The sequence below is a fragment of the Arvicanthis niloticus genome, chromosome 22, assembly GCF_011762505.2.
Source record: "Arvicanthis niloticus isolate mArvNil1 chromosome 22, mArvNil1.pat.X, whole genome shotgun sequence".
Classification (NCBI taxonomy): domain Eukaryota; kingdom Metazoa; phylum Chordata; class Mammalia; order Rodentia; family Muridae; genus Arvicanthis; species Arvicanthis niloticus.
In genome coordinates, this window is record NC_133429.1 from 12,249,605 (window position 1) to 12,274,508 (window position 24,904).

At 45.0% G+C, this 24,904-nt stretch overlaps 1 protein-coding gene across 2 annotated transcripts in view; it reads left to right on the top strand.

The window, feature by feature from the left end:
- Nucleotides 1-24,904, top strand: part of Gnptab (N-acetylglucosamine-1-phosphate transferase subunits alpha and beta) — a 69,315-nt gene that overhangs the window by 26,966 nt on the left and 17,445 nt on the right. For both annotated transcript variants that reach the window (XM_076919907.1, XM_076919906.1), the window contains exons 3-10: nucleotides 4,454-4,573; nucleotides 5,127-5,168; nucleotides 7,067-7,272; nucleotides 11,389-11,453; nucleotides 11,798-11,932; nucleotides 22,147-22,308; nucleotides 23,097-23,276; nucleotides 23,497-23,667. In XM_076919907.1, coding sequence (XP_076776022.1) covers nucleotides 4,454-4,573; nucleotides 5,127-5,168; nucleotides 7,067-7,272; nucleotides 11,389-11,453; nucleotides 11,798-11,932; nucleotides 22,147-22,308; nucleotides 23,097-23,276; nucleotides 23,497-23,667 — 1,081 coding nt within the window. The remainder of the gene's footprint in view (nucleotides 1-4,453; nucleotides 4,574-5,126; nucleotides 5,169-7,066; nucleotides 7,273-11,388; nucleotides 11,454-11,797; nucleotides 11,933-22,146; nucleotides 22,309-23,096; nucleotides 23,277-23,496; nucleotides 23,668-24,904) is intronic.

Genomic DNA, 24,904 nt, shown 5'->3' on the forward strand with positions numbered 1-24,904 from the left:
TAAGTCCTCTGTGTGGCCACCGGCTACTGTGTGAGGCCCGCCAAGGAGTGTGCAGGAAACACCTAGAGGGGATGTTTCTGATACTGTTGCAGTGGGGAGAGGGAGCCTGGAGGTGCAAGAGAGAAGGTAAGTGACTAGGAAGGCAGGCCGCAGGTGCGTAGTTCCACTTCTGTCCAGGGTGCTGGCTCTCTCATGGAAGATACGCGTGTCTGTGGTGGTGGAGGTGGTGGAGGTATTAAGTGTGCTAAGAATCCCTTCAGGTGTAAAGTGCTGGGGAAGATGCATATTGGAAGAGAACAGGGCTGAAGAGGGAAAGTGGATGGAGAAAGATGTGGTTAACGGAGTGTTGAGAGAAACGATGAGATGAGTTCCTAGCCGCACTGAGGGTGAACAGCCAGGACGTCTGTCCCAAGAACAACAGATTGTGAAGCCCAGACTGCTGGGGTCACACTCAACTATGGCACATATGCGTCCTCATTTTCCTGACAAAGCATTGGAACCTTGTTACCTCTCTGGTCTCCATTTCTAGTCAGGTTCATCCTGTTGCTTGGTCTTCCCCAGTTTCTTGGATAAGCCAGATAAGTGTTGTCTCAGGGCACATGAAAATTCCTTTTTCTGATACGTTTCTTCCTCCAAACTGGCTCATTCCACACCTTACACTGTTTTCTACAATGCCATAGTCTCAGCACTGTGCCGAAGTTGCCTAGACCTCATGTATACTGAGAAAACACTCTACCTGTGGGCTGCATTCCTACCCCAGACTATTTCCCAGTAATATCTAATATCTCTATCTAAAAATAGTCCTTACACAGACAGGCTTTCTATATTTTCCCCGTGATGTTTAACACCTCTGACTTCATATCTATTTAGTTTTTATTTAGCTGGAATATAAGTGCCACATTTCTTTTGGGGGGTGGGGGTGGGGTTGGGGGCAGCGTTTCAGCATAACCCAGGCTGATTCAAGATCATCCTTTCTTGGGCCTCTTGAGACTTCTATAATTACAGGTAGGTGCTGCCAATCGCTTGCTCACGTCTTTCAAGCAAAAGGTGGTGGTCACTTTGACAATTTCCCCATGAAGTAATTAATCCATGATGGAAATTATATATATATATTTTACAGCCAGAAGCCTAATCCTGTGCCCAGGCTGTAAGAGGGGCAAATGGAGCGTGCGTTTCCTCATTGCTGTGACCAGATACCTGACAAAGAGCACCTTGGATGGGAAGGTTTATCTTGGCTGCCGATTCATAGTGGGGGAGGCTTAGTATCACGAGGCTTTGCAGGCAGGGCAGGTGGAGCAGGTTGATGGACGCGGAAGCAAAGGGGGGAAATCCAGTGCTCAGCCAGTTTTCTCTGTCGCCCCTTCTTATTCAGTCGGGTACCCAAGCCTATGGGGATTGCACTGCCTGCATCCAGGGTGCTCCCTTCCCCCAGTTAATTCTCCCCTGAAATAATGCCTTCATAGGCACACCTAAGCCTGTGGCTCCCTGTCGCCCTGGGCACCTCTGATATCAAGCTGATAATCAGAATTAAGTATCTCAGAGGTCAAGCTTTGGAAGTTGGCCTTACAACAAACAAACCAATAAATAAATAAAATAAAAACCCTGTCCATTTATTTGGAAAAGGGAAAGAACCATCTAAAATGTCAACACCCAAACAGATATGAAGTTTGTAACACCCAAACAGATATGTAGGTCAAAGTGTTGAGATTGTTTGTTTGGTTTTTAGGTTTGTTTTTTCTGGTTGTTTCTGCTTTGTTTTGTTAAGTCAGTGAACTAAAGAAGAAACCTTCTTTTGGTGGGATAAACCTAAACCATAACACTAAGGCAAGGCTGGGCCTCATTCTTATTTTCCAAATGATTTAACAACAAGCAGTTGGGGGAAACACCATCATGCCTCATGCCATGGGCTTTTCAGCAGACACTGGCTGCCTCCATGCCAGCTGCTATACCACCTTGGATGCTTTGGGAGGCAAGCAGGAAGGTCTTCTGCCTTCTTGGTGCACAGGAAGGAGATATGTAGCTGGTAGAAGAGGTGGCAGGTTAGTCAGTTGACATATTAGATGTCAAGGGCTCTGGGACAAAGGAAGAGAAGAGTTGGACTTGGAATGTCTGTGGGGCACAGAGGGCCGTGGCATTACTTAGGCCAAGCCTTCACTTGGGCTGTTAGATAAATTCACTGTGTTTTGCTCTTTAAACTTCTGATTACCTTCCTGTATTTTTGATTATCTTTTTGTATTTGGCTGCATTTGATTTCCCAGGACCAGCCTTGGCATGGAGAGGGGTTCTGAGAGTAGGGGTATCTGGGCATGTCGAAGAGAATGACTCAAAGTCAAATCGTGGATCCTGCTTAATGACCTGTGTTCTATTTGATACAGCTTTTCCAGTCTGTTCCTCTCTATGTTCTGCTTTCTCTCTGGAGATTTCTCTCTATATTCTGCTTGCTTACTATTCTGATAGGTCTCTCTGTCCATGTTCTGCCTCTCTCTCTCTCTCTCTCTCTCTCTCTCTCTCTCTCTCTCTCTCTCTCTCTCTCTCTCTCTGTGTGTGTGTGTGTGTGCTCCAAGCAGTTCTCTTTTTATCCTAATAAATTCTCTAGATAGCTCATCTCCTGCAAAACACAAGTCCAGTCTTGATTTTACATATCAATCAGCCATTTACTCCAATTCTTAAGAGACTGCAAGCACCTGGCAGTGGTGGCGCACACCTTTAATCCCAGCACTTGGGAGCCTGATTTCTGAGTTCGAGGCCAGCCTGGTCTACAGAGTGAGTACCAGGACAGCCAGGGCTACACAGAGAAACCCTGTCTTGAAAAACCAAAAGAGAGAGAGAAAGAGAGAGAGAAAGAGAGAAAGAGAGAGACAGAGACAGCAAGCATATTTTTTTTTTCTTAACATTGTAAAAGAATTCAGAGATCTGTCTGCCTTTTTTAAGCTTGGAAGGTTAGGTAGTTGGGTGGGACCTTGCCCTGAAGTTACCATTTCTGCCACACCCGTGTTTAACCTTGCTGTGTCTCAGGATGACCTTGAACTCTGCCCGCCTTTGTATTTTTCTGACAAGCTGGCTCATAGTGCAGCTGCTTTTGTTCCCTTAGATCCCCCTCAAAACTCATATTGCATCCTTATATTTTGCATAGTTGAGAAATTATATTTTCGAACTCAGGTGTCTAGTGTTCTTTCCTTAGCCTTAAGGGCTGTCCTGAAGGTCCCAGCATTTACCATTTTGCAGAGACATTAGCCATACCTTCATCTGGATTTGTGCTATCTCAGATTATCATGGAGTCATTTATGTTAAGAAAGACAATCCTCGGAGGAATGTGAAATATGTACATGTAACATGCCTTATGCCTACAGCAGGCATTGTCACTTGTGGAGGTTCACACCAGGGGCCCTGTTCCAGGGGCAGGAACCTTGTCACTCTGTCCCCACCAAGGCCACCACGGGTTTAGGATTTGATCCTGCCAATCCTTTATTTGTGGAGTATATGAGGATTATCTATAGATTAACTAATCTAAACTGAGTTCTAAAACTAACACCCTCCCAGAAAAATCTTTATTCTCACCCTGCTTGACATTTTCTTTTAGCAAAACGTGCCATAGCACAGACTTTCGCATTTTAACCATCTTTACAGTCTATGGTTAAAAGCAGCACCAAATGCAGTCACTGTGTTGCCTGGCTGTCACCACATCTAGTTCCCAAGCTTTCTCCACCCCAAGCAATCTTCCGACTCCCTGCTCAACCGCAGCTCCAGGGCCTCCAAGGAGCGCCTTTTGTCTCCCTGTTAGTCTTTATTGCCACCATCATCATCACCATCATCGAGTGTGTGCATGATGGTGGGGTGGCATGCCATGGTGCGTGTCTGGAGGTCAGAGGATAACTCTTTCCCTTACCTTTCCAGGGATCAAACTCTACCTCTTAGGTTTGTTCGGCAAGCACTCTGAATTCACCAAGCCATCTTGCTGGCCCTGAAAATAATCTATATAAAGGAAAGCTATCAACCTCTTTAAGGGTAGTCGTGAGGATCAGATGATTCTATGAAGTTTCTAACATAATAAAGTTTTCAGAGATGGTATTTGATAGACACCTCTCCCCCAGCAGCGGCCCCAGGAGAGCACACAGTTCTGTCCCCTTGCATGTCATACCCCTGTGACCTTTTCATTGATTTTCTTTGATCATGTCTAAATTTAAACTCTTTTGTTGGTGGTAGGTTTGTTTGTTTACTGTTTTTTCAAGACAGGGTTTCTTTGTGTGGCCCTGGCTGTCCTAGAATTCACTCTGCAGACCAGGCCAGCCTCACACTCAAGAGATCTGCCTACCTCTGCCTCCCAAGCACTAGGATCAAAGGTGTACACCACCCACCACCACCCAGCTTAAATAAAAGTTCCAGTTAGAATCTTCCCCCCAAGTGTTCTGAAAAAACGTGCAGTTAACCTGGAGGACTTGCATGTCTGCCCTAGGCTCTGTCTGCCCATGCCAATCGACGTGGTTTACACCTGGGTGAATGGCACAGACCTGGAACTGCTAAAGGAGCTACAGCAGGTCCGAGAGCACATGGAGGAAGAGCAGAAAGCCATGCGGTGAGTCACTTTGGGAAGAAGCCCACGACTGGCCGAGAGATGGACAGGGTGACCACTCCAAGCTGAGTAATGTCTCCCGTCTGGAAGATTTGCTGAGAGCTTCCCCGCTGTTTCTTTATAAGCATCACCAGTGTGCTTCAGAAGCAGGTCATTTGTACCACGTACTGCAGCGACTTCTCTGGCCCAGAGTAGAAGACGACGCCACTGCATAAAATGACCCGCAGCCCCATTCCATGGTTTATAAATAAAAGTGAGCTTTATTGGTTGCAGTTTGAGGCTCAGGGTTATTGATATAGCATTTCATCCCTATCTGCTCAGCAGCTGTGGAATTAGTTCATGGCCTGAAGTCCCTGTGTCCCCATGCCGAGAGATGAGCACATCGCGTGATTTGTTTATGTTTTCAGTGCCCTAAGCTTTGTGACACTTCCCACTGGCACATCAGTTCCAGCGATGTGTCACCAAGAGAGTGACCATTGTCAAGTCTCCCCTGTCCACAGTTGGGCCCCCGCACTGGCTGCTGCACGTGTAACAAGCTGCCTTTACTCTTTACCAGGGAAATCCTTGGGAAGAACACAACTGAACCGACAAAGAAGAGGTGAGCGGTTTGGCTTTTTCTCGGGGGATGAAGTGTCAGGATTATCGCTCGTGGGACACGCTGGTATATATATTTAAGCTGCTGCTCACCTGCAGCCCCTCCCCTGCTATTTTGACACCCCATTAAGTACACCCATTAGAGATAATTGGCAGTGCTCTATTCTGTGACTGCCTGGGCATTCACGGGGTTTGTGTTCTGGTCGGCTGAGTCTGGCTCGGTTTTGGCAAAGCCAGAGTACTCATTTATCTGTCCCAATGCATTGTTTAAACTAGTTACACCCTCTTTAAACTAGTTACACCCCATGTTTTACTGACAAATTTATTTGTACACTTATAATCCCTCCTTATCTGTGGAAGCTGTCAGGTTGTATATATTTAAGGAAGGGGATTTAGCCAAATGACAGGAACCAGATACATCTCTTTTGCTAAATATATATTGATATCAATCACGCCTGGCTCTGACAAGTCTCTGAAAGAGCGCTCACTGACAAGCAGAAGCGTCTTTCCTGCTTCTTTCCCACTTAGATGTTAAAGGCAGCTCTCTGTGGAGATGCTCGTGACACCTGTTCCTCAGCAGTCTTCTGCTTGTTTGTTTTTATGTTTTGGGACAGGGTCTCATATAGCCCAGGTTGGCCTTCACACTCACACTGAAGCTGAGGATAGCCTTGAACTCCTGACCCTCCTTCTTCCTTCTCAAGTGTTGGGATCACAGGAGTGTGCGGTGCACTCAGCTCACTGCTTGCTGTTACTCATAGTTTGTGGCCCAAGGTCTCCTGCTCTTTAATTCCCATGTCGATGTATTATTTTCCTGCTTCATGTCTCTCAATGCGTCGGGCAGGCTTGCTATAAGCATACTGTCATTGTAAGTATATAATGTGTATATATTTCCACATTCTGTCCCTGAAGAACTGTGAGGCCACAGATATTTGGGAGGGACAGACTTACAGTGCTTAGTCATCATTTCTGAGGTGTGCTAACTGAGCCAACGAGGTGACAGTTGCCGCCTTTTGCATTCCTGTTACTAGCTAAGGAGGCTGGGCAGTTTTGTACACCACTGTACTAGTTGTGCTCCTCACTTTGTGAGCTTCCTAGCCATGTTGTGTGTCCGTCCATTGCTTCTATACACGGAATTATTATTATTGTTTTGTTTGTTTTGTTTTTTTGAGACAGGGTTTGGTTTCTCAGTGTAGCCTGGAACTCACTCTGTAGACCAGGCTGGCCTCAAACTCAGAAATCCGCCTGCCTCTGCCTCCCAAGTGCTGGGATTAAAGGCGTGCGCCACCACTGCCCGGCTATACATGGAATTTTTAAAGGAATTTCTTTAATGCTAATAAAAAAAGTCTCCTACGTGTTCACGTTAGAATCACACATTATTTGTATCAGTGTAGAACATATTGTTCCAGCTGGGGTGTGTAAATTGTATCTAGTACCATGTCACAGCCAGAATCTTTTTCCTAATATGCTAACAACAGCCTTCAATGGACTACAGATATGTTTTTTAATGGAAATATTGAAGTACTTAATTTCTTATGGATTTTTTAGTTACTAAATTTTGGTGGCAAACTTAGTTTATCTCTTTTTTTTTTTTTTTTTTTTGAAACATGATTTCACTATGTGTTCCAAAGTGGCCTAGAATTTATAATTGGTCCTCTTGTCTTATCCTTCAAGTAGGAGACATCACACCTGATTGATACTTTTATAATTAAGAGAAGTTCGAGAATGGGATCTAAAATGTGTCTTGTTACTTTTATTACTCCATACTTACAATTTTTTTTTTTTACATTCTTGAGATTAGCTAATTTAGTAAGGTATTTTATATAGGCTATGGGTTTTAAAACCCGCCTCATTCAGTAGTGGGCACAAGGTTTCCCTTGTTTGAAGTGCTGTTTGTCTCTGCAGTGAGAAGCAGCTGGAGTGTCTGCTGACGCACTGCATTAAGGTGCCCATGCTTGTTCTGGACCCACCCCTGCCAGCCAACTGCACCCTGAAGGACCTGCCATCTCTTTATCCGTCTTTCCATGCTGCCAGCGACATGTTCAATATCGCAAAACCAAAAAATCCTTCTACTAATGTCTCAGTTGTTGTTTTTGACACTACTAAGGACGGTAAGATTTTTTTTTCCTATTTTTTAAAAAGAAATATTTATTACTTTGTATGTATGAGTGTTTTGTCGTCATGTATGTCTGTACACCTCATGCCTGGAAGACAGGTGAGGATGTTGGATCTTTTGGAACTGAAGCTATAGAGGGTTGTGATCTGCCATGTGGGTCTCCAAAACAGCCCAGGTCCTGTGGAAGAGCAACAAGTCCTCGTAACTGCTGAGCCATTTCTCTCTGTATATTTTATTTTTATTATTATTTTTAGAGGTTTTATTATTATGTAGCCCTGGCTGTCCTGGAACTCACTATATAGACCAGACTGACCTTGAACTCAAGGAGATCCACCTGCCTCTACTTCCTGAGTGCTGAGATTAAAGGTACGTGCCACCATGGCCTCTGGATGCATTTTAAAACCATGTTATCACTGATGTTCAGAATAGTAAACTAAAAATGTCCAGAGAAAAGTCAAAGAGCCATTATCGTATTGTGTTGTAAGCTGTCCGACATCTCAGAAAAGGACTGCACTGCAGTTCCTTCATGTAGACACATCATATCATGTGTTTTAAATATATCCTATGATATTCTATCTGGTACTCCAAAAGTACTCCTTTCTGGCTCAAAGTCATTCTGGAGAAAAAAAAAAAAGCCATATAAGAACCAGAACACATACTTTATTCAGAACATACCAGGCCATTCACACTATATTCAGAAATGCTTGTTTTCTTTCTACTTCACACAGTGAAATCCAAACTCCTGAAGGGATGGCACAGGACACGGGAACTTTGGGAGGTGATCAGGGCGTGAAGGCTGAGCCTTCATGAGTAGAACAGTAGTATAATACAGACCCTAGACTCCAGCTCTTCCCCATGGGAAGTTAACATTACCTAACTGCAGTTGGGAAGAAAGTCCTCCCTAGAGCCCAACTATGCTGGGCCCTGTTCTTGGCATTGGTGCCTTAGAATTGTGATGCATCCTGTCTGCTCAGCAGCTGTGGAATTAGTTCATGGCAGGAAGCTCCTGTGTCCCTGTGCTGAGAGATGAGCTGCCGAGGCCACACGTGTGTCGTCCCAGCTCTGGTCTTGTCTTTCTCGGTCTTCCTGTGGATTGGACATCTTTACCTGGAGACGGTGTGGATTTTGCTTGGGGACCATGAATGGTCGCAAGCTCTTTCACCATACAGAGTATCATTCTGTCCACGTCATACCTGCCAGCCCTACTTTTTGTCTTTGCTTCTTCCATCATAAACTAATAACTAACTTCATCCTGTCAGTTGCTTTTGTTTTGCCAACAGTTCTTAGGTTCCTCCCCTGTTCATTTCCTTCATAGACTCTGAGCTGTTCTGTGCGTAAAGTTCTCTACCTAGCACAAACTGGCAAATCTGAAAATCCTGATCTCATTGATTCACTCCCCGCTTAGAGGACAGTACTGCAGTAATACTGTATTTGCTTTTTATGCCGGTTTAAACTCCTTCCTGTTCCTGGTATTGCAGATTCTGCTTGGCTGTGCCCTTACTTCTCTGTAGTGAGAATTTTGGTTTCTTTAAAAACACAGAGCTATTATAAGAAGAAGTTTTCATTTTAATCCCAGGTGTGGGATGTGGGGCTGCCTCAGATTGTCCACAGCAGCTGACTATGATTTTTGCCTTGTGCTCTAACAGGGGTGTGATTTTGCCAGCTGCAGTTAGTTCCTGTGATTGTGAGACATTTGGAATTATGGGAACTCTTCAGAGGGTGTGTAAATGCTAGGGCCCCAAGAGGCAAAGGAAGCAGGGTTGCTGTTGGTTGCTGTTTGATAGTAGTCATGGTCGAAGAAGAAACAAAAAGAATAGTTCAGTCTTTCTCTGCTACCTAGGTTAGGGGTCTAAAGGGCGAAATGAGGGTGGAAAAGGAGGGAAGAAAGAACCCACAAAGTAGCAAAAGAACAGCTGCAATTAACAAATAAGTCAGTTACATACTTAGAAAATAACACATAGAAGACCTTTGCATAGTGGTCAGAAAAGGGGACAAAGATCCCAAACTGAGTGTTGGGACAGGCTTCCCGAAGAGGATGAAGAAGGTGAGGGGGCCAGCAACAGGATTGACTGGAGAATTATCACTGAGGTAGAATAGCTGTTGCAAAAGCTATCCTACAGCAGGAAGGTGGCTGCTGTGTTAGAGGAGCAGAAGGCCATTGTGAGTTAAAGATGAACAAGAGAAAGCAGGAAGAAGATGGGCCTGGAGAATTGGGGCTGGGGGAGAGCATGGAAGCCTTTAACCCATAGTTCGATGGCAGGTCATCGAGCGATTTCGTCATGCTCCATACAAAACCACTTTGCTGTGCGTAGTGAGTATAAACTGAGAAGGGACAAAAAGTGTCACAATCCAGGCCAGAATGAATGTGTCCCAGACAGAAGTATGTGACGTGAGGAGGGTTTGCCTTCGGCCAGTTTTGAAGGCCAGCCCACCTAGGTTTCTTGGTCAATACATCTTGTGGTGGTTGTTTGTAGAACTGGCCTATGGTGTCTATTTATAGATTGTACCTTTGCAGAAGCCTGTATTTTGCTACATTTGATGCATTGCTGTAAGCAGCCACAAATTTGGAAAGTTGTTAGTCTGTTATCTAGGATAAGAAATCCCACTGGGCTGTGGTGGTGCTCAACTTTAGTCCCAGCACTGGAGAGGTAGAGGCAGGTGAATCTCTGAATTTGAGGTCAGCTTGGTCTACAGAGGGAGTTCCAGGACAGCCAGGGCTACACAGAGAAAACCTGTCTCAGACAAACAGACAGACCAAACTGCCAGCTTGTCGACACTTCCCTTTTCTTTTCAAAACTTTGGTGTGGGGTTCATGGAGACCAGAACCACGGCAAACCTCTCAGGCATTCTTCCAGGTTGGCTATGGCTGTGTGATCCATAGCCTTCAGTTGAATGGGTCAGGTCATGCTCTCCTCTGCTGGGTATTCAGCCTGTGTGTCTCTTAGAAACAGGAAGGTGGCATGAGGACATTGTGAAGATTTTGATGAACATTTGATGAACATGAACGTTATGTTACACATACCAGACCTGTTAACAGGATATTGCCCGCTGTATCTGTGGAAACAGAGTTACCTGATAAATGTATTTGAAAGTTAGGGTCACTCCTAGGGGCTAGTGTTGCTGCTTTTAGGGGTGGGGTTGTTGCTGGCGATGTTGTTGGTCTTTTGAGATCAGATACTGCTGTATGGCCCTGGCTGGTCTAGCATTCACTGTGTACAAGCTGGTATTGAACTCGTGATAGTCCTCTTGCATCAGCTTTGTGAGTGTTGAGGTTACAAGGGTGAACACTTCTCCCGACTGTTTTAACACTTCAGTGTTCCCAGGGCCTTGTGCACGCTAAGCAGATGCTTCTCTGCTCAGCTCTGTTTTTATGGTATGCTTGAGGCTCTTGTCCGGGGTTGCTATCCATCTCCCTGGACTGCAATTTGTAAGACCTGCCTCATTTGTCCCTGGAGATCTGAACTGGAGCCCACACCCTGAGATTCCTCTGTCTTCATCCATCCTGGATGTCAGCCCCACCTTTGCTGGATTCCTTGTATGCTTTTCTTCATGCTTCTCCTGCAGTTGAGTGCCCACCATCCCCAACCCTGCTCCACATCACCTGATGAAAGTCTTAGGGCTTTCACTGTCGGAAAGCCATTTCTTAAAGGAATGTGGGCCATAAAGCAGCTGCTTGCTCTTGTATAAATACCTCTGCCTGTTCAAGCCCCCTTCTCCAATGCGGCTTTTCTTGCTAGTACTGACGTTCCCAGAGATCATACAGTAGTCAAATGACGCTTTTCTCTTCTCATCCAGGTTTGCTCTTAGATCTGTGATTTTTCTATTGCCCCCCCCCCATCATTTCTTCCTTACAGTCCAGCCTGTTTGTTTATTTTCCACAGAGCACACTCCATGTTTCTATGGCCTGTATAAATCTGTTGACAATACAGAGTTTAATGTTTAATTATTGTGCCTCCGTTGTTGAGCAGGGTAATTTTACTTCCTAGCTACTTCCTTGAACCCAGGTATTATGTTACTTTCCTAGCTCCCAAGATGCTCTGTGTAGCGCTTTGCCAGAGAGTATACATGAGTATCTTAAACGTGTGCTTGCTTCTTATCTTGTTTGTTGTAGTTGAAGACGCCCATGGTGGACTGTTTAAAGGAAGCAGCAAGCAGACAGTTTGGAGAGCCTACCTGGTATGTCATTTGAACTCTAGTTGTTCTTCTGCATTGGACCCAAATAAAAGTATGAGTACTAAAGACCTTAGTTTTTGTTGTGTAGTCCCAGCTGGCCTTGAACTTGCAATCTTCCTGCCTCCACCTTGGGAATGCTGGGATTGCAGTCCTGTGCCACCATGCTTTGCTCCTTAAGGACCTTTTGTTTGCACCTAGCTTACTGGTGCTAATGAGTGTCCAGCTAAGGTGATAGTTTTAATTTGAAGCTCCAGAGAGCACAGTGGAAGTGCACCAGCTTCTCCGCTGTAAGTTTTCCCCGGCTTCGTGATATGGAAGTTAAGTCGCATCTTTTCTTTTTGTTCCAGACAACAGACAAGGAAGTCCCAGGGTTAGTGCTGATGCAAGACTTGGCATTCCTGAGTGGGTTCCCACCGACATTCAAGGAGACAAGTCAGCTGAAGACAAAACTGCCAGAAAATCTTTCTTCTAAGATAAAACTGGTAAGAGCAGAAAAAGAGCCACCAGCATGGCACCTCTCATTTCAGGAGTGACCCTTCTGTCGTGACCCACCTTGCATTTTATTCAAGTTTAGCCGGCAGTTATAAAAGGCAGAGAGTGACTCTGTCCTGTCACAGTATGCTGACAGAAAGGTAGATCTGCACAGAAGGTCCTCAGTGCTTCCTTTGTTTTTTGAGACTAGGTCTCAGCCAGGTTGGTAATAAACTTGCAGCAATCCTCCTGCCTCAGCATCTAGAGTGCTGGTATTACAGATTTGCACCTTCAAACTAAGCTCTGAAATTACCATTTTTATAATTTATCACTCTCCTTTTCCTTACTCTGTGTGTGTGTGTGTGTGTGTGTGTGTGTGTGTAGTTAGAACTCTAACATACATATATATGAAAGCTTTCATTCATAAAGGGGCTGTAGTTCAGATATTTATAATGGTTGATACTATGAAATTCTGATTAATAGCAAATCCAGCCGTCGATGTATTTAAGATATAAGTGTATTTCTTACCCATAAGACCTGACCATTCTTTGAGGACTGAGAAGGAATCCTTGGTTGGCTGGTGACCGGCCTTTTCCCGAACATTTCTTGTTCTCTAAATCATCTGCCTGGTAGACTCAGGACAGTCCGTGTGGGCGTGTTTTCTGGTTGACCTCGTCACACTGTTCACATTCCAGGGGGTAAACACAGCGTCTTTTCCCTTAGAGGTGCAGGTGTGCAGTCCTCGCCTCTGGTGGTTGAGATCTGGCTGTCTCATGTTTAACTTTAAACATGCATCCCTTTAACTTTTCCTCCTTTGATAGCTTTTCCGAGTTAAGATGGTTTGCATTATGTCTGTGAGAAAACCATGGTGTGAATGACGTCACTATTCTCATTTCCTGTCTCCCCCATAGCTAGCTAGCTTTGTCCCTTAGTTTGTTTCTCCTTCCTCCTCTCCCTACTCTTCCTCCTCCTTCTCCTCTTCTTCTTCCTCCTCCTCCTTTTCTTCATCTTTATTTTTGTTTGGGGCAGGTCTCACTCTGTAATCCTGGCTGGCCTGCAACTTGCTATGTAGACTAGGCTGTCCTCAAATTTGTAACCTTCCTGTCTCTGCTTCTTACTGGTGCTCCAGGAATGTGCCACCGAGCCCAGCTGTCCCCTGTAGCTTTTCTTCATCTGACTTTGAAATAATTCCAGAAGTGCAATCAGTTAGCATGCAGTACCTGTATGGACTGGAATAGCACGAAGCTGTATTTGGGTTGTATCTGTGGTTAATCTTCAGTTACCCTAAAATAGATACCACATTTCCTCCTTCCCCTGAGGTACTTTCAGTACTGATTTGAGCAGTTGAAACCACTGGTAGATTAGCTTTTGTTTCAGTGAAGGTTTATTTGGCTTCTTGGCTTTTTAGTTGCTAGGCTCAGAATGACGGACAAATTACATTGGTCCTTTCCATCGACAGCTCATCTCCCTTATGTGGGAAGAATGACTTTCCTGATTCTATTTCTATAAGTCCCCATTAATCAAGAATTTAAAGGCGATTAGGAAATTATTCTGTCCCCCCACCTTAAACGTGTGTGGATATTTCACATCCTGCTGTGCTGACCCACTCGTGTGCTGACTTTTGACCAAGCCTGCTGGTGACCGGTACGTACTGACAAGGATAACAGTTCCGAATAGTGGCGGGTTCTGCTAGCTGTGTGTGGGTGGCCTGCTATGTGGTGTGTGCAGCTGGGTGTAGCGGTGACCTGAGTTGCCAGAGAAATTGAAAGCCAGGAAGAACAGATAGGCGGCATTTGAATTGAAAGTGACACTTGTTCCCAAGAATGTGTGTATATATGTGTACGGGTGTAGGTGCATGTGGAGGCTAGAGGTTGATGTCAGGTGTCCTCCTTGGTTACTGTCCCTCTGATGACCCAGTCTCTCATTGAGCATTTGACCTCAGCAGTTGGCCAGGCTGCCTAACCAGCGTGAGCTCTAGGGAATCTCTCTCCCTTCCCCCAACCAAGCACTGGGCTTACAGGCGTACCCAGCTTGTACATGGGTTCTGGGGATCAGAACTCGGGTCCTTATAATTTCACACAGCCACTCCCCAGCTCCCCCGGCTCTTCCATTCTTCCTGTGGGCTCAGCCTTCTGGTTTTGTTATGTGCCTTCTGAGAATGGTTCCTGTCATAGGTTCCCAGTCCATCTAGGTGATTTTTATCAAATACCTCCTGCATGCCAGGGAGTATGTGAGGGAAAACAGAGGGAATTAAGACATTTACTTAGGACATGAACATTTCCAAATAGCAGTATAAAGTGCCCAAGGATGCCTGGGCTTCAGTCACATTAGGAGTTAAGACAGGCTTTGCAGCTTAGCTGGGTCCTCAACAGAGCCACTGTTCTTGGGTTGAGAAGGAAGTACTCTGAGAACAGCCCGAACAAAGGGCTTGGGGCTTAAAGTAGCTAGTGTGTTCCTGGAGGCAGCCTGCCACAGGATTCCTTAGGGGAGGGGCTGGGGAGATGGGCAAGGCAAGGCTGCTGGACCTTATCCTGGAGGCAGGGAGCCGAGACAGGAATAAGACAATCTGGTTGTCTAAGGCACAGAGTAGGGACACGTGTGGTAGACGTTAGCACTAGAACCAGTTTAGTCCTGCAAGCTATGCCTATTCAGGGGCCTCTGGCCAAGGGAGGCGAGTGGTGGGAATAGTTTCTGAAACATCCGAAAGATGCTCAGCCTCGTTGAGCTCTCGCCTTGTTGGCGAGAAGGAAGACTCAGAGAGGAGGTGGGGTATACAGTGCGTCCAGGAGTGACAGTGTCAGCTGCACCGAGCTGCAGGGGGAGAGACAAGTTCAGTTTAGTGTTAAACTAAACTCTGCTCTTCCAGGAGGACTTTTGCTGAGGCCTGTGGTCCAGGCATCAGACAGGGAGGGCCCAGCAGTGTCCAGCAGACACCATAGGCTGCATTTTAGTTCATTGTTCTGTTCACCTCTGTACCTCCACACAAGGGCTGAGCAGCAGTCTTGAAGGGCACTCACAGGATGCAGGCCTTGGACCAGACGGAAGGTTCTGTGTTGATCCATTGCCAGTGAGTTGATAGGCCTCTGCCTTCGTGTGTCCTGTTTAAGGAAAGTGTGCTGAAAGAAGGATAGACTAGAGAGTCTGTATTGCTGAGGTAATGGGTTCAGAATTCCTACAAGCCTTGTGTACTCTCTCCCTGTACAACACGTGATGACCCTCCCTCCTCCCCCAAGTCAGGTTTTCCATTCTGAGAAACCTGGAGGTGGTCATCTTATCATCTCATTACCTACGGATTTAGCAAATGGAAAATTGCTCTCTTGATAAATTACCCGTCATCTTTATTTTCATTTCATCTCAAATCTGTCTGTGGTTTTATACATTTTTCATTCATGGTGGGACTTTTCCATTGACTTTGGGTTTGGTTGTGTTCTGTTCCTGTGTGAGGAGCATTCGGGAAATCATCTCAGAACCCACAGGAAAATGCTCACGGTGAGTGTAGTTCAGCAGTGGTGGTTGCTGTGTGGGTGCACAACTGTGGGGGATATGTGCCCTGCCCTGGAGTATTTACATCGTGTTTGGAAGGACAGGGCTCACACACAAAGTACTCGGGGAGTATGTGAGTCACTGAATAGACTGCCACAGAGTTGTTCTCTTATGACTTGGATAAAAATGTACCCCAGAGGCGCCTGCGTTTGAACATCCAAGACCTTGCTGGTGGCACTATTTTGATTGGTTGCAGAACCTTTGGGAGGTGGATTCTAGCTGGATGAAGTTGGTCACCAGGGAGCTTATAGGCCACTCTGAGTTTATAGGCCAGCCCTGCTTCCTGGTCTGTTTCTGCCTCCTAGTCTGCTGAGGCGTGAATGGTAATCTCATGTGCCTGCCATCATTCTTTCTGTACCATGATGGACAGCTCCTTCAAATAGCAAGACAAAGTAAATCCTTCCTCCCTTAAGTCGTCTCAGTCAAGGATTGTGGCACAGTGACACATACATACACACACACACAAAACCAATACACACGTGGAAATTGGGAAGGTCTGTGTGGCTTAAAGACTTCGGGGAGTTTTCAGACCAAGTATACTCGTACACTGATAGCCAGATAAGCCTGGAGATCAGGTAGGAAGGACCACTGTTGCCTAGTGACTCACCTGTATTCTACTCCTCAGAATTCTATTTGGGATCTGTTTAAGGTCGTGCTTGTTGAGGACCGCACTGCCCCACACTTTGGGGCTAAGTGCTCTGGTCAAGAGAGAGAGTAGGGATGAAGGGGCCTCGAAGAATGGAGACAAGACAGGGTGTGTGGTCAAGTCTCCTTTACTGTCTCCCATAGACTATATTCTCCTCCTATTGACTACTCATTGATTTCTCCTATTGACTCTATTGCAAGGAAATCCTGGGTATTTATAAGCACAAGCAGGAGAACACAGGTGAAGACACTTTACCATGTGCACCATGCAGCTGGGGTCATTAAACAGCAAAACAAGCTATGTGGGATAAACAAGATGTTTGTCAGAGTGTGCTCAGCTGTTGTAGGCTGTTGAAAAACAAGTCTCTATCAGGGTATATGGTTCCAGATGGCTGCAAAGTTGATAGCTGCTTTCTAGCTGCTTTCTAGACGCTTTCTGCTTAAAGTCAGCTCTCAACACGTGCTGCCAGTTAAACACCTCTAATCTGAAAATCCAAAGTCCAAACATTCTAAGTGCCCGCATGGCGTCACAAGTGTAAAATGAGGTGTATATCCTCATATGGAACTGTTTCGTGTGCAGTTATTTAAAATGTGTTAAATTATCTTCAGGCTATGTGTATGTATGAAACATGAATTTCATATTTAGGCTGAGTTTTATCCCCTAAATAGTTCATTACACATATATGTAAATTTTGACCCCCCCTCTTTTTGAGACAGCGTCTCACTGTGTAGCCCTAGCTAGCCTAGGACTTGCACTGTAGACCAGGCTAAGCCTCAACTGCAACATCTTTCTGCCTCCTGATTGCTGGGATTAAGGGTGTGTTCAATCCTGCCAGTCCTGAAGCAAACACAGTATCATAGTGGAGCCTGTCTTTAATCCCAGCACTCAGGGGCTCCATAGCAAGTGCCAGGCCAGGCCAAAGCTATACAGTTAGACCCCCGTCTCAAAAAACAAACAGAACAAAACAAAACAAAAACTCTTAGCACGAAGACCTTTCCAGTCCCAAGCACTTCAGATAGAAGATGCTTACCATGTAAGTATTGTCATTTCTAAGACACCCTCAGTGACTTCCATGACAGTATTTTGTGCACTTGGGTTTTAATGCATGTCCTTCACTGTTGTTTTATTTCTAGATAGTCAGCAGATGAAGCAGCAATATGGAACTAACTTTAGCTTTGGGACAGTCCTCGGGACATTTTAAAACCTTGCAGCCTTGAGTTATCATGTCACTGAAAGCTGCTAGTTGGCTTTTCTGTTAGCAGTAGCAGAGGGGCTTTTATCCTAAGGACTTCTTTTTTTTCCAACATAATATTTTCAAAAACATCCTTTGGTATACATGTAATTTTACCCTTTGTCAAAGATGAAAACACATTTTATACTATTGAGAGATGGTTCTAAGTAATTACATTCTGGCCGTCGTTGATACTGCAGAATCATCTTCAGGGTTTTCTTCTTTTTCTTTTTTTTTTTTTTAATTTTTTCCCCAACACAGGGTTTCTCTGGCTGTCCTGGAATCTCTCTATAGACTGAGCTGGCCTCAGACTCACAGAGCTCCGTCTGCCTCTGCCTTGTGCTGGGATTAAAGGCCTGTATGACCATTGTCCAGCCTTCAGTGTTTTTCAGTTGAGTTTTTTTTTTTTTTGTCCTAAGTGCTAAGAATTCTTTCTAGAATTAGTGCAAATGGTAGAAATATGTGTAGGAGTATTTTATAAATTTATGAAGCTGAGAATGTACCTCAGTAGGGTGGATGCCAGCAAAGCATACCAGAGGCCCCTAGCACTACCCAAAACAGATGGTAGCACACAGAGAGGCCTGCAGTACCAACTCTACAGAACTGGTGGCCAGACAATCAGGAATTCCAGCTAAGAACTCCATCCTTCATCAGAAATCACAGCTACTCAACCTCACCAGAAAGCAACATGGTATTTGCTTTAAAAAAAAAAAAAAAATCCAGGATCAAGGTACATCTCTGATCCTTTTCCAGCAAAAGATGCTTCTAGTACAAGTAATGAAAGAGTTGTAGGATTGGGCTGCCACCTAGTGGACACCAGAGGCTACTTCATGCTTGTTACCCTGCCTCTTAGCAGAGGCAGAAAATCTCATGCTTTGAAATACTCTTTTAAAGTTCTTTATCTTTTATCTCTCTTTCACCTATTGTGTGGTTTCCAAGAGAGGACCTCTTTCTGATTTTTGATGATGTACTTAGAAGCCAGTCCTAGGCAATTGCTAGTATGGGCTGACAAGATGGCTTGGGGGTAAAAGGGCTGTTGAGTTCAGAATGGAAGCCAAGAAAACTTACTTCAGAGACAGAAGCTTAAAAGTGAAAACTTTATTTCCTTCGAGCTCAGGGAGGTGGCCAGTTCAGGATCTATGAAGGGAGGTTGTGCGTTTTCATAGAATGGGAACACAAAGCTAGGGGGAGTGGGGTGGGTTGTTGCATTGACCAATCATAATGGGTTAAACGAGGAAGTTAATGGTGGGGCCTGGGCCTTAACCAGGTCACCTGGTTTCAGGATCCTTGGGTCAACTTTTGTAGTCAGGTCCCTTCCTTGACTCTGGCCTGAAGTTTAGAATGATAAGGGAACAAAGGATCTGCACGTAGTCACTAAGTCATGACAGGCCACACATTTATGGCATGTGTGCCTTAGTTTAGATGACAGGATGACAGCATATTCCCTCTTTGCATCCTTTGCTGGTTAACAGACAGGGCCTGAAACCCCTGAAGAAGCAGGACAGGATTTGGGTTCTGGGGCTAGGGAACATGAACTCACTTTTGGCCCTGCCAGCAAAATGGAACTTGTTCCCGAGATGGCTGGTCTCAGGATATGTCTCCTAACAGTGCTTACTGCCAGATCTTATGACTAAATTCAGTCCTAACGAGCCACATGTTGGAAGGAGAGGTCAGACTCCTGCAAGGGGTCCTCTTGACTTCCAACCTGCCCGTGCTGTACACACCCCTCCCTCCCATAACATACAGACATAAAGTACAATTTTAAAAAAATTTATTTTAAAGTATATTTTTTAAAAGTTGCTAATTTAAGAATAATTTTCTTGACGAAATTCTTACCAAATAAAATTACCAGTGCAAATTATTTTCTATTTATATAAAATATATTTTATATTATATTCAGGCTGGAGAGATGTCTCAGAGGTTAAGAGCATTGACTGCTCTTCCGGAGGTCCTGAGTTCAATTCCCAGCAACCACATGGTGGCTCACAGCCATCTGTAATGGGATCTGATGCCCTCATCTGGTGTGTCTGAAGAGTGACAATGTACTCACATAAAATAAATAAATTTAAAAAATTATAAAATTAGATGTCCTTTTTAAATGATGCTGTGGATTTTGGGCTCTTTTATTAAAATTCTCAGGTTGTCTTAAGACTCTCTGAAGCATTTTTTTTTTTTTTTTCTTTATAAATGGATGGTGCCATTTGGAAGCAGAGGCTCATACATGAGAGCCAAGGACTCTATCTCAGCTGTATCCTGACACTAGTTTTTCTTTTTTCTTTTTTTAAATCATTACTACAGCAGCAGCAACAACAACAACAAACCTTTATACTTACTGGTTAACAGAAAAAGAAAAAAGATTGTGTTTTGTTTTCTTTGTCTCAAAATGGAAATTCCTAGCCTCTTAGAGCTAGTTAACTTCTCTGTGGTGGTTTGGGACTCCCCAGGAGCTGTGTGGTGAACAGTTCACACAGGACTTGGTGAACACCTGACTCCTGTCTTGCTCTCCAGCCACGCTGCATAACTTTATTGCTCTGACACTGGTTGGTGATCTTTGGACTGCTGCCTGTGATGACCAGAGCTGAGAAGAGAGTACCACTTTGTTAGGATTCAGAAAGGCCAGGCTATGATGTATGGGGCTCAGCTTAGCAGGCAACAGGGCCCGAAGGTCCTGGATGACCCCAGCCAGCCTACCAACTGCCTGCCTCTGTGATATCTCCAGGTATCCTCAGTCCAGCTTTCCACTTGTAGTACAAGGGCCCGCTTAGCCATCCCCCATCCCTGCATCCCGCAGGCCAGCTCTGCTATGGCAGCAGAAGCCTGGATGGATGACCCATTAAGGCTCAGCAGTGCAGATCTGAATTTACACTTTAACCCTGGTACAGTAATTGCCCAAGGCAGTGTCTGGTGCCCATTATGTGCCCAGTCAGTGGTAGAAATTGTATCGAAAATGCCATAATTACCAAGTTAAAGTGTAACACGGGCTTGTAATCTGCCTCAGAAGGCTGGGATAGGAGGATTGCAAATTCAGGGCCTCTCAAGGCACCTCAGTGAGATCCTGTCTCAAAATACAAAGTCAAGGGGGATGGGGGTGTGGCTTTGTGGCATTTATTTCTAGGAGGCTTCAAGATTATTTCCAAGGTGAGAACAGTCTTGATAGGAGACATTAGGATGCAGATATTTTCCCATTATGTTTCAAATTAAATTATGATATTACAGTAGTTTATTCTAGAGTAATGATTTTTCTCATTGCAGGGGGGATCTTAGAGGTGTTGTGGGAACTGGTGAATTGGAAAGAAGGGGCACAGAATCTTCAGGGAGAGGTGTGACAGTGCCTAGGCAGACAGGGGCAGGAATGACAGCTGTGATGGCTGATTTCTTGAGGTCCTGATGTGTGCCAGGGCAGTCAAGGTAAGGGCACACAGTCAGGAGACCATGTGCACACTGTTGGTGGTCAAGAGTTGACAGCATATGACTGGGCGATGGCAGGTAGGTCTCTGTGAGTTCTAGAGTTCAAGACCAGCCTGGGCTACAGACAGCCAGGGCTGAACAGAGAGACCCTGTCTCAAAAAAAAAAAAAAAAAAAAAAAAAAAAAAAAACAACAATAAAAACCAGTTGATGGCATGCATGATGAAAAGAGGGAAGGACATACATGAAATCCTCCACTCTTCTGGCTTGGGGCCACTAGGAACCCAGGGAGCTGCTTCCTGGAACTCAGGAACTTAGTAGCAAATACAGAGCCCAGAATGATCCTGGGATCATGTGTTTATTTCTGTCTTACGGATTAAGAAAGAAAACAGCAGCTTTGTTAGAGGAGCCGTGCGACAGGAGGGTTTTCTGCCTTCAGTGGGGTCGGGGTGGTACTCCTTAGTGTCTGGCTGAAAAAGCTCTTTTCCTAGGGCGTCTTGATTCAGAGTCCACATCTCACACAGATGGAGGTGGTGGGGAAGCCCATGGGTAAAACTTGCTGTGGTTTATATTGTTCCCTCTTAGGCTTGTGATCACTCAGAGCTTTGCCCACAAAAGGTATTTTTTCCTCTGGAAGTACTGCAGATAGTCAGGCCCAAGGTGTTCCAGGAGTAAGGCAGAAAGCTGCCGAGAGGCTCATGGATCGTACAGAGCCTAATCCAGCAGTCACATTGTAGGTTTCCCACAGTGTGCTCAAAGCGGGAAACTCTTAGCTATTTATTTATTTATTTATTTATTTATTTATTTATTTAACTTTGAGATAGAGTCTCTCCACATAGCCCTGGCTGTCCTGGAACTCACTATGTAGACTAAGCTGGCCTTGAACTCAGAGATCTGCCTGACTTTGTCTTCTGAGTTTTAAAGGAAGAACAATGAAAACCATTTAAGCCAGCTCTGAAGAATTAGAGGGATTTCATAGAAGTGTCACCCTCTCAGGGGATCTAATCTCTTGCGGGCATTGTGGCGGCATGGCTGCAGCTGTCACAGGATGCCCGAGGTGTCCTCTTCACACCAGCTGTCACAGGATGCTGGAAGTGTCTCTTCACACCAGCCTCTACCCCTTCCTGTTGCATTCATCTGCGTAACACTTGGGGCCTGTGATACTGTCTTTATGTGTCAAGATTAAAAGTTTAAAAACTGGGCATGATGACTCACACCTGTAATGTCAGCACTTGGGAGTCTGAGGCAGAAGGATTGCCAGGAGTTGAAGGTCAGCCTAGACCTCAAAACTGTTTTAAAAATAAATAAGTAAATCAATAAATGAATGAATAAATAAATAAAAGTGTAAGTCTGTTTATTCGTTGGTCTATGTGCCATGTGTGTCTCTGTCACCTCTCAGTTGCAGTTGTATTCGGAGGCCAGTGTTGCTCTTCTGAAATTGAATAACCCCAAAGGTTTCCAAGAGCTGAACAAGCAGACCAAGAAGAACATGACCATCAATGGGAAGGAACTGACCATCAGCCCTGCATATCTGCTGTGGGACCTGAGTGCCATCAGCCAGGTAAGGAGAGTAGACTCCTATAGCCCAGGTCAAGAACTCAGAATGTCTGCCATTGCCAAAACCGCTCAGCTAGGAAAGCAGTCGGCTGCAGAATTAGAATGTTAAAATCTTACAAGTCAGTTTATTATGAGGAAGAGGAGGGCTTAACTGAGAGGTGACCCTGATAAGAACTTTTCCAACCCTCCATGCCCTACCACTGGTTTGCTGCTTATTGGGAAGAACAAGGCCAAAGAGATGGCTCGGCTGTAAAGAGCACTTGCCCCTCTTCCAGAGGATCCAAGTTTGCCTTCAGCACCCACATTGGATGGCTTCTAACCTCCTCTGGCTTCGAGGAATCTGACACCTCTGGCCTCCCAGGGCACCCGCATACACATACACTCACAGTCACCCACACAAACGTAAACAAAAATAAAATAAAGCTTTGGTCTGGCTAGATGGCACATGCCTTTAATTCCAGCACTCTAGAGGCAGAGGCAAGCAAATATCTGTGAGTTCGAGATCCGCCTGGTCTACAGAGCGAATTCCAGGACAGCTTTCCAGGGCTACACTGAGAAAAAGGAAAAAAGAAAGAAGGAAATTAATTAATCCCCAAGAGTCTTGCCTGCAGCCCGATCTTCTGGAGGCATTTTCCCAGTTGAGGCTCCCTCCTCTCAGATGGCTCCAGCTTGTGTCAACACAACACAAAACTAGCCCCCCTTAGAGCAGAGCAGGCAAAGGATCAAGACAAGCTGGGATTGAGAGTAGATACTTCACGTCTTTATGGGTCCAATATCTCTCCCATCTCCCAGTCCAAGCAGGATGAAGATGTGTCTGCCAGCCGCTTTGAAGATAACGAAGAGCTGAGGTACTCACTGAGATCTATCGAGAGACACGCACCATGGGTACGGAATATTTTCATTGTCACCAACGGGCAGATTCCATCCTGGCTGAACCTTGACAACCCTCGAGTGACCATAGTGACCCACCAGGTAGGTGACTTTGCACATACCAAGAAGCTGTAGTTTCCTGTCCGTGCTTTCAGTGTGGTACAGTGATCTCACGATTTCATGACACCCCCCACCCCCACCCCGTTCTCCACCTCTATGTCTGCCTTTGTGAATTAACAGTCTCCTCTTTTCCCTCTTTCTAAATGTCCAACCAAATCAAAGCAGCTCACGTTTACCCTCTGTGTGTGTTTTCTGTTAAAAGGACATTTTCCAAAATCTGAGCCACTTGCCTACTTTCAGTTCCCCTGCTATTGAAAGTCACATCCATCGCATCGAAGGGCTGTCCCAGAAGTTTATTTATCTAAATGACGATGTCATGTTTGGTAAGGATGTTTGGCCAGATGATTTTTACAGCCACTCCAAAGGTCAAAAGGTAAGAGATAGGTGGGAGCCTAGCTGGAAAATCACTAGCAGATGAGGGAGTCCATGTGTACATTTCTGTATTCAAGAATTAACAAGCAGGCATTTATGACTCCCAGGTCAGCAGTTAGGCAGTAAGAGGCTACACTGAGAGATTGCTTTCCTGCAGTCTTGGATAACCAGAATTCCCTTCTTTCTTTTCTCTCTCTCTTTTTTTCTCTCTCTCTCCTTGACCCTTTGTGTTTTCTAGTATCACAAAACCACTTTGTAACAAAATTGTAGCTGGGGTGACAGCAGAATGACCAACATAGAAAATTAGCTTAGCATAGTGCTTGAAGAAGTGGGAAGTGAGCCTGGGGGTGTTGACACATGGCTTTAACCCCAGCATTCAGAAGGCAGAGGTAGGCAGATCTGTGAGCTCGAGGCAAGCTTGTTCTAAAAAAGTGAGTTCCAGGACAGCCAGGGCCACACAGAAATCTTGTCTCAAAAAACAAAACAAACAAGCTACACACACACACACACACACACACACACACACACACACACTCACATACACATATATAATAGAAGTGGGAATGGGTGAAGTTTCACACAAGGTGGCCTGTCTGACTTTGGCTGTGTTGGGGATGGTGGGGGGAGCTGGGGAGAGGCTAAAGGTTTAAATCAGGTGGCACAGGTTGACATCCTGTCTGAATTGAACTGGATTTTTGTTTGTTTGTTTGTTTGTTTTCTGTAGGTCTAGCCCCAGGGACTCACATGCTACAGAGCCAAACTTCCACAGAGCCAAATTCTTTTAGCTGTTGACAAGCGCTAGTTTCAGTTTAGATTTGAAAAAGTAAATTCTGAATAAGTCTAGTGTGCAAAGGAACAATAACTTTAAAGAGGAGAGTGTGTGTTGATCATTAGTGGATTTAATTTATAAAGTAATCATGAACCACACAACTCGTCTTGGGCGCTCTGAGTGTTATAGTTGTCTAAACATGGCCTCAGCATGGAGATGACGGCTCCTAGCATCTTCTCTTTCCCTCAGCCTTGTGTCCAGTTATGTCTAAATGAACACAGAGGTTACTAGTAAGTGTCACAGCTAAAGAGTGGCTGTGACGAAGTCCTCTCCTCCTTTGGCATGTGTCTATACTCACATGTAAGTCTGGCATTGGTATTTTATGCCAAAGTAGATTATATGAGCATGTTATTAACACTAATCCATGGCTGAGTCCTTGTTCTGAAGCAGATGGGAAAGAACAGCCATG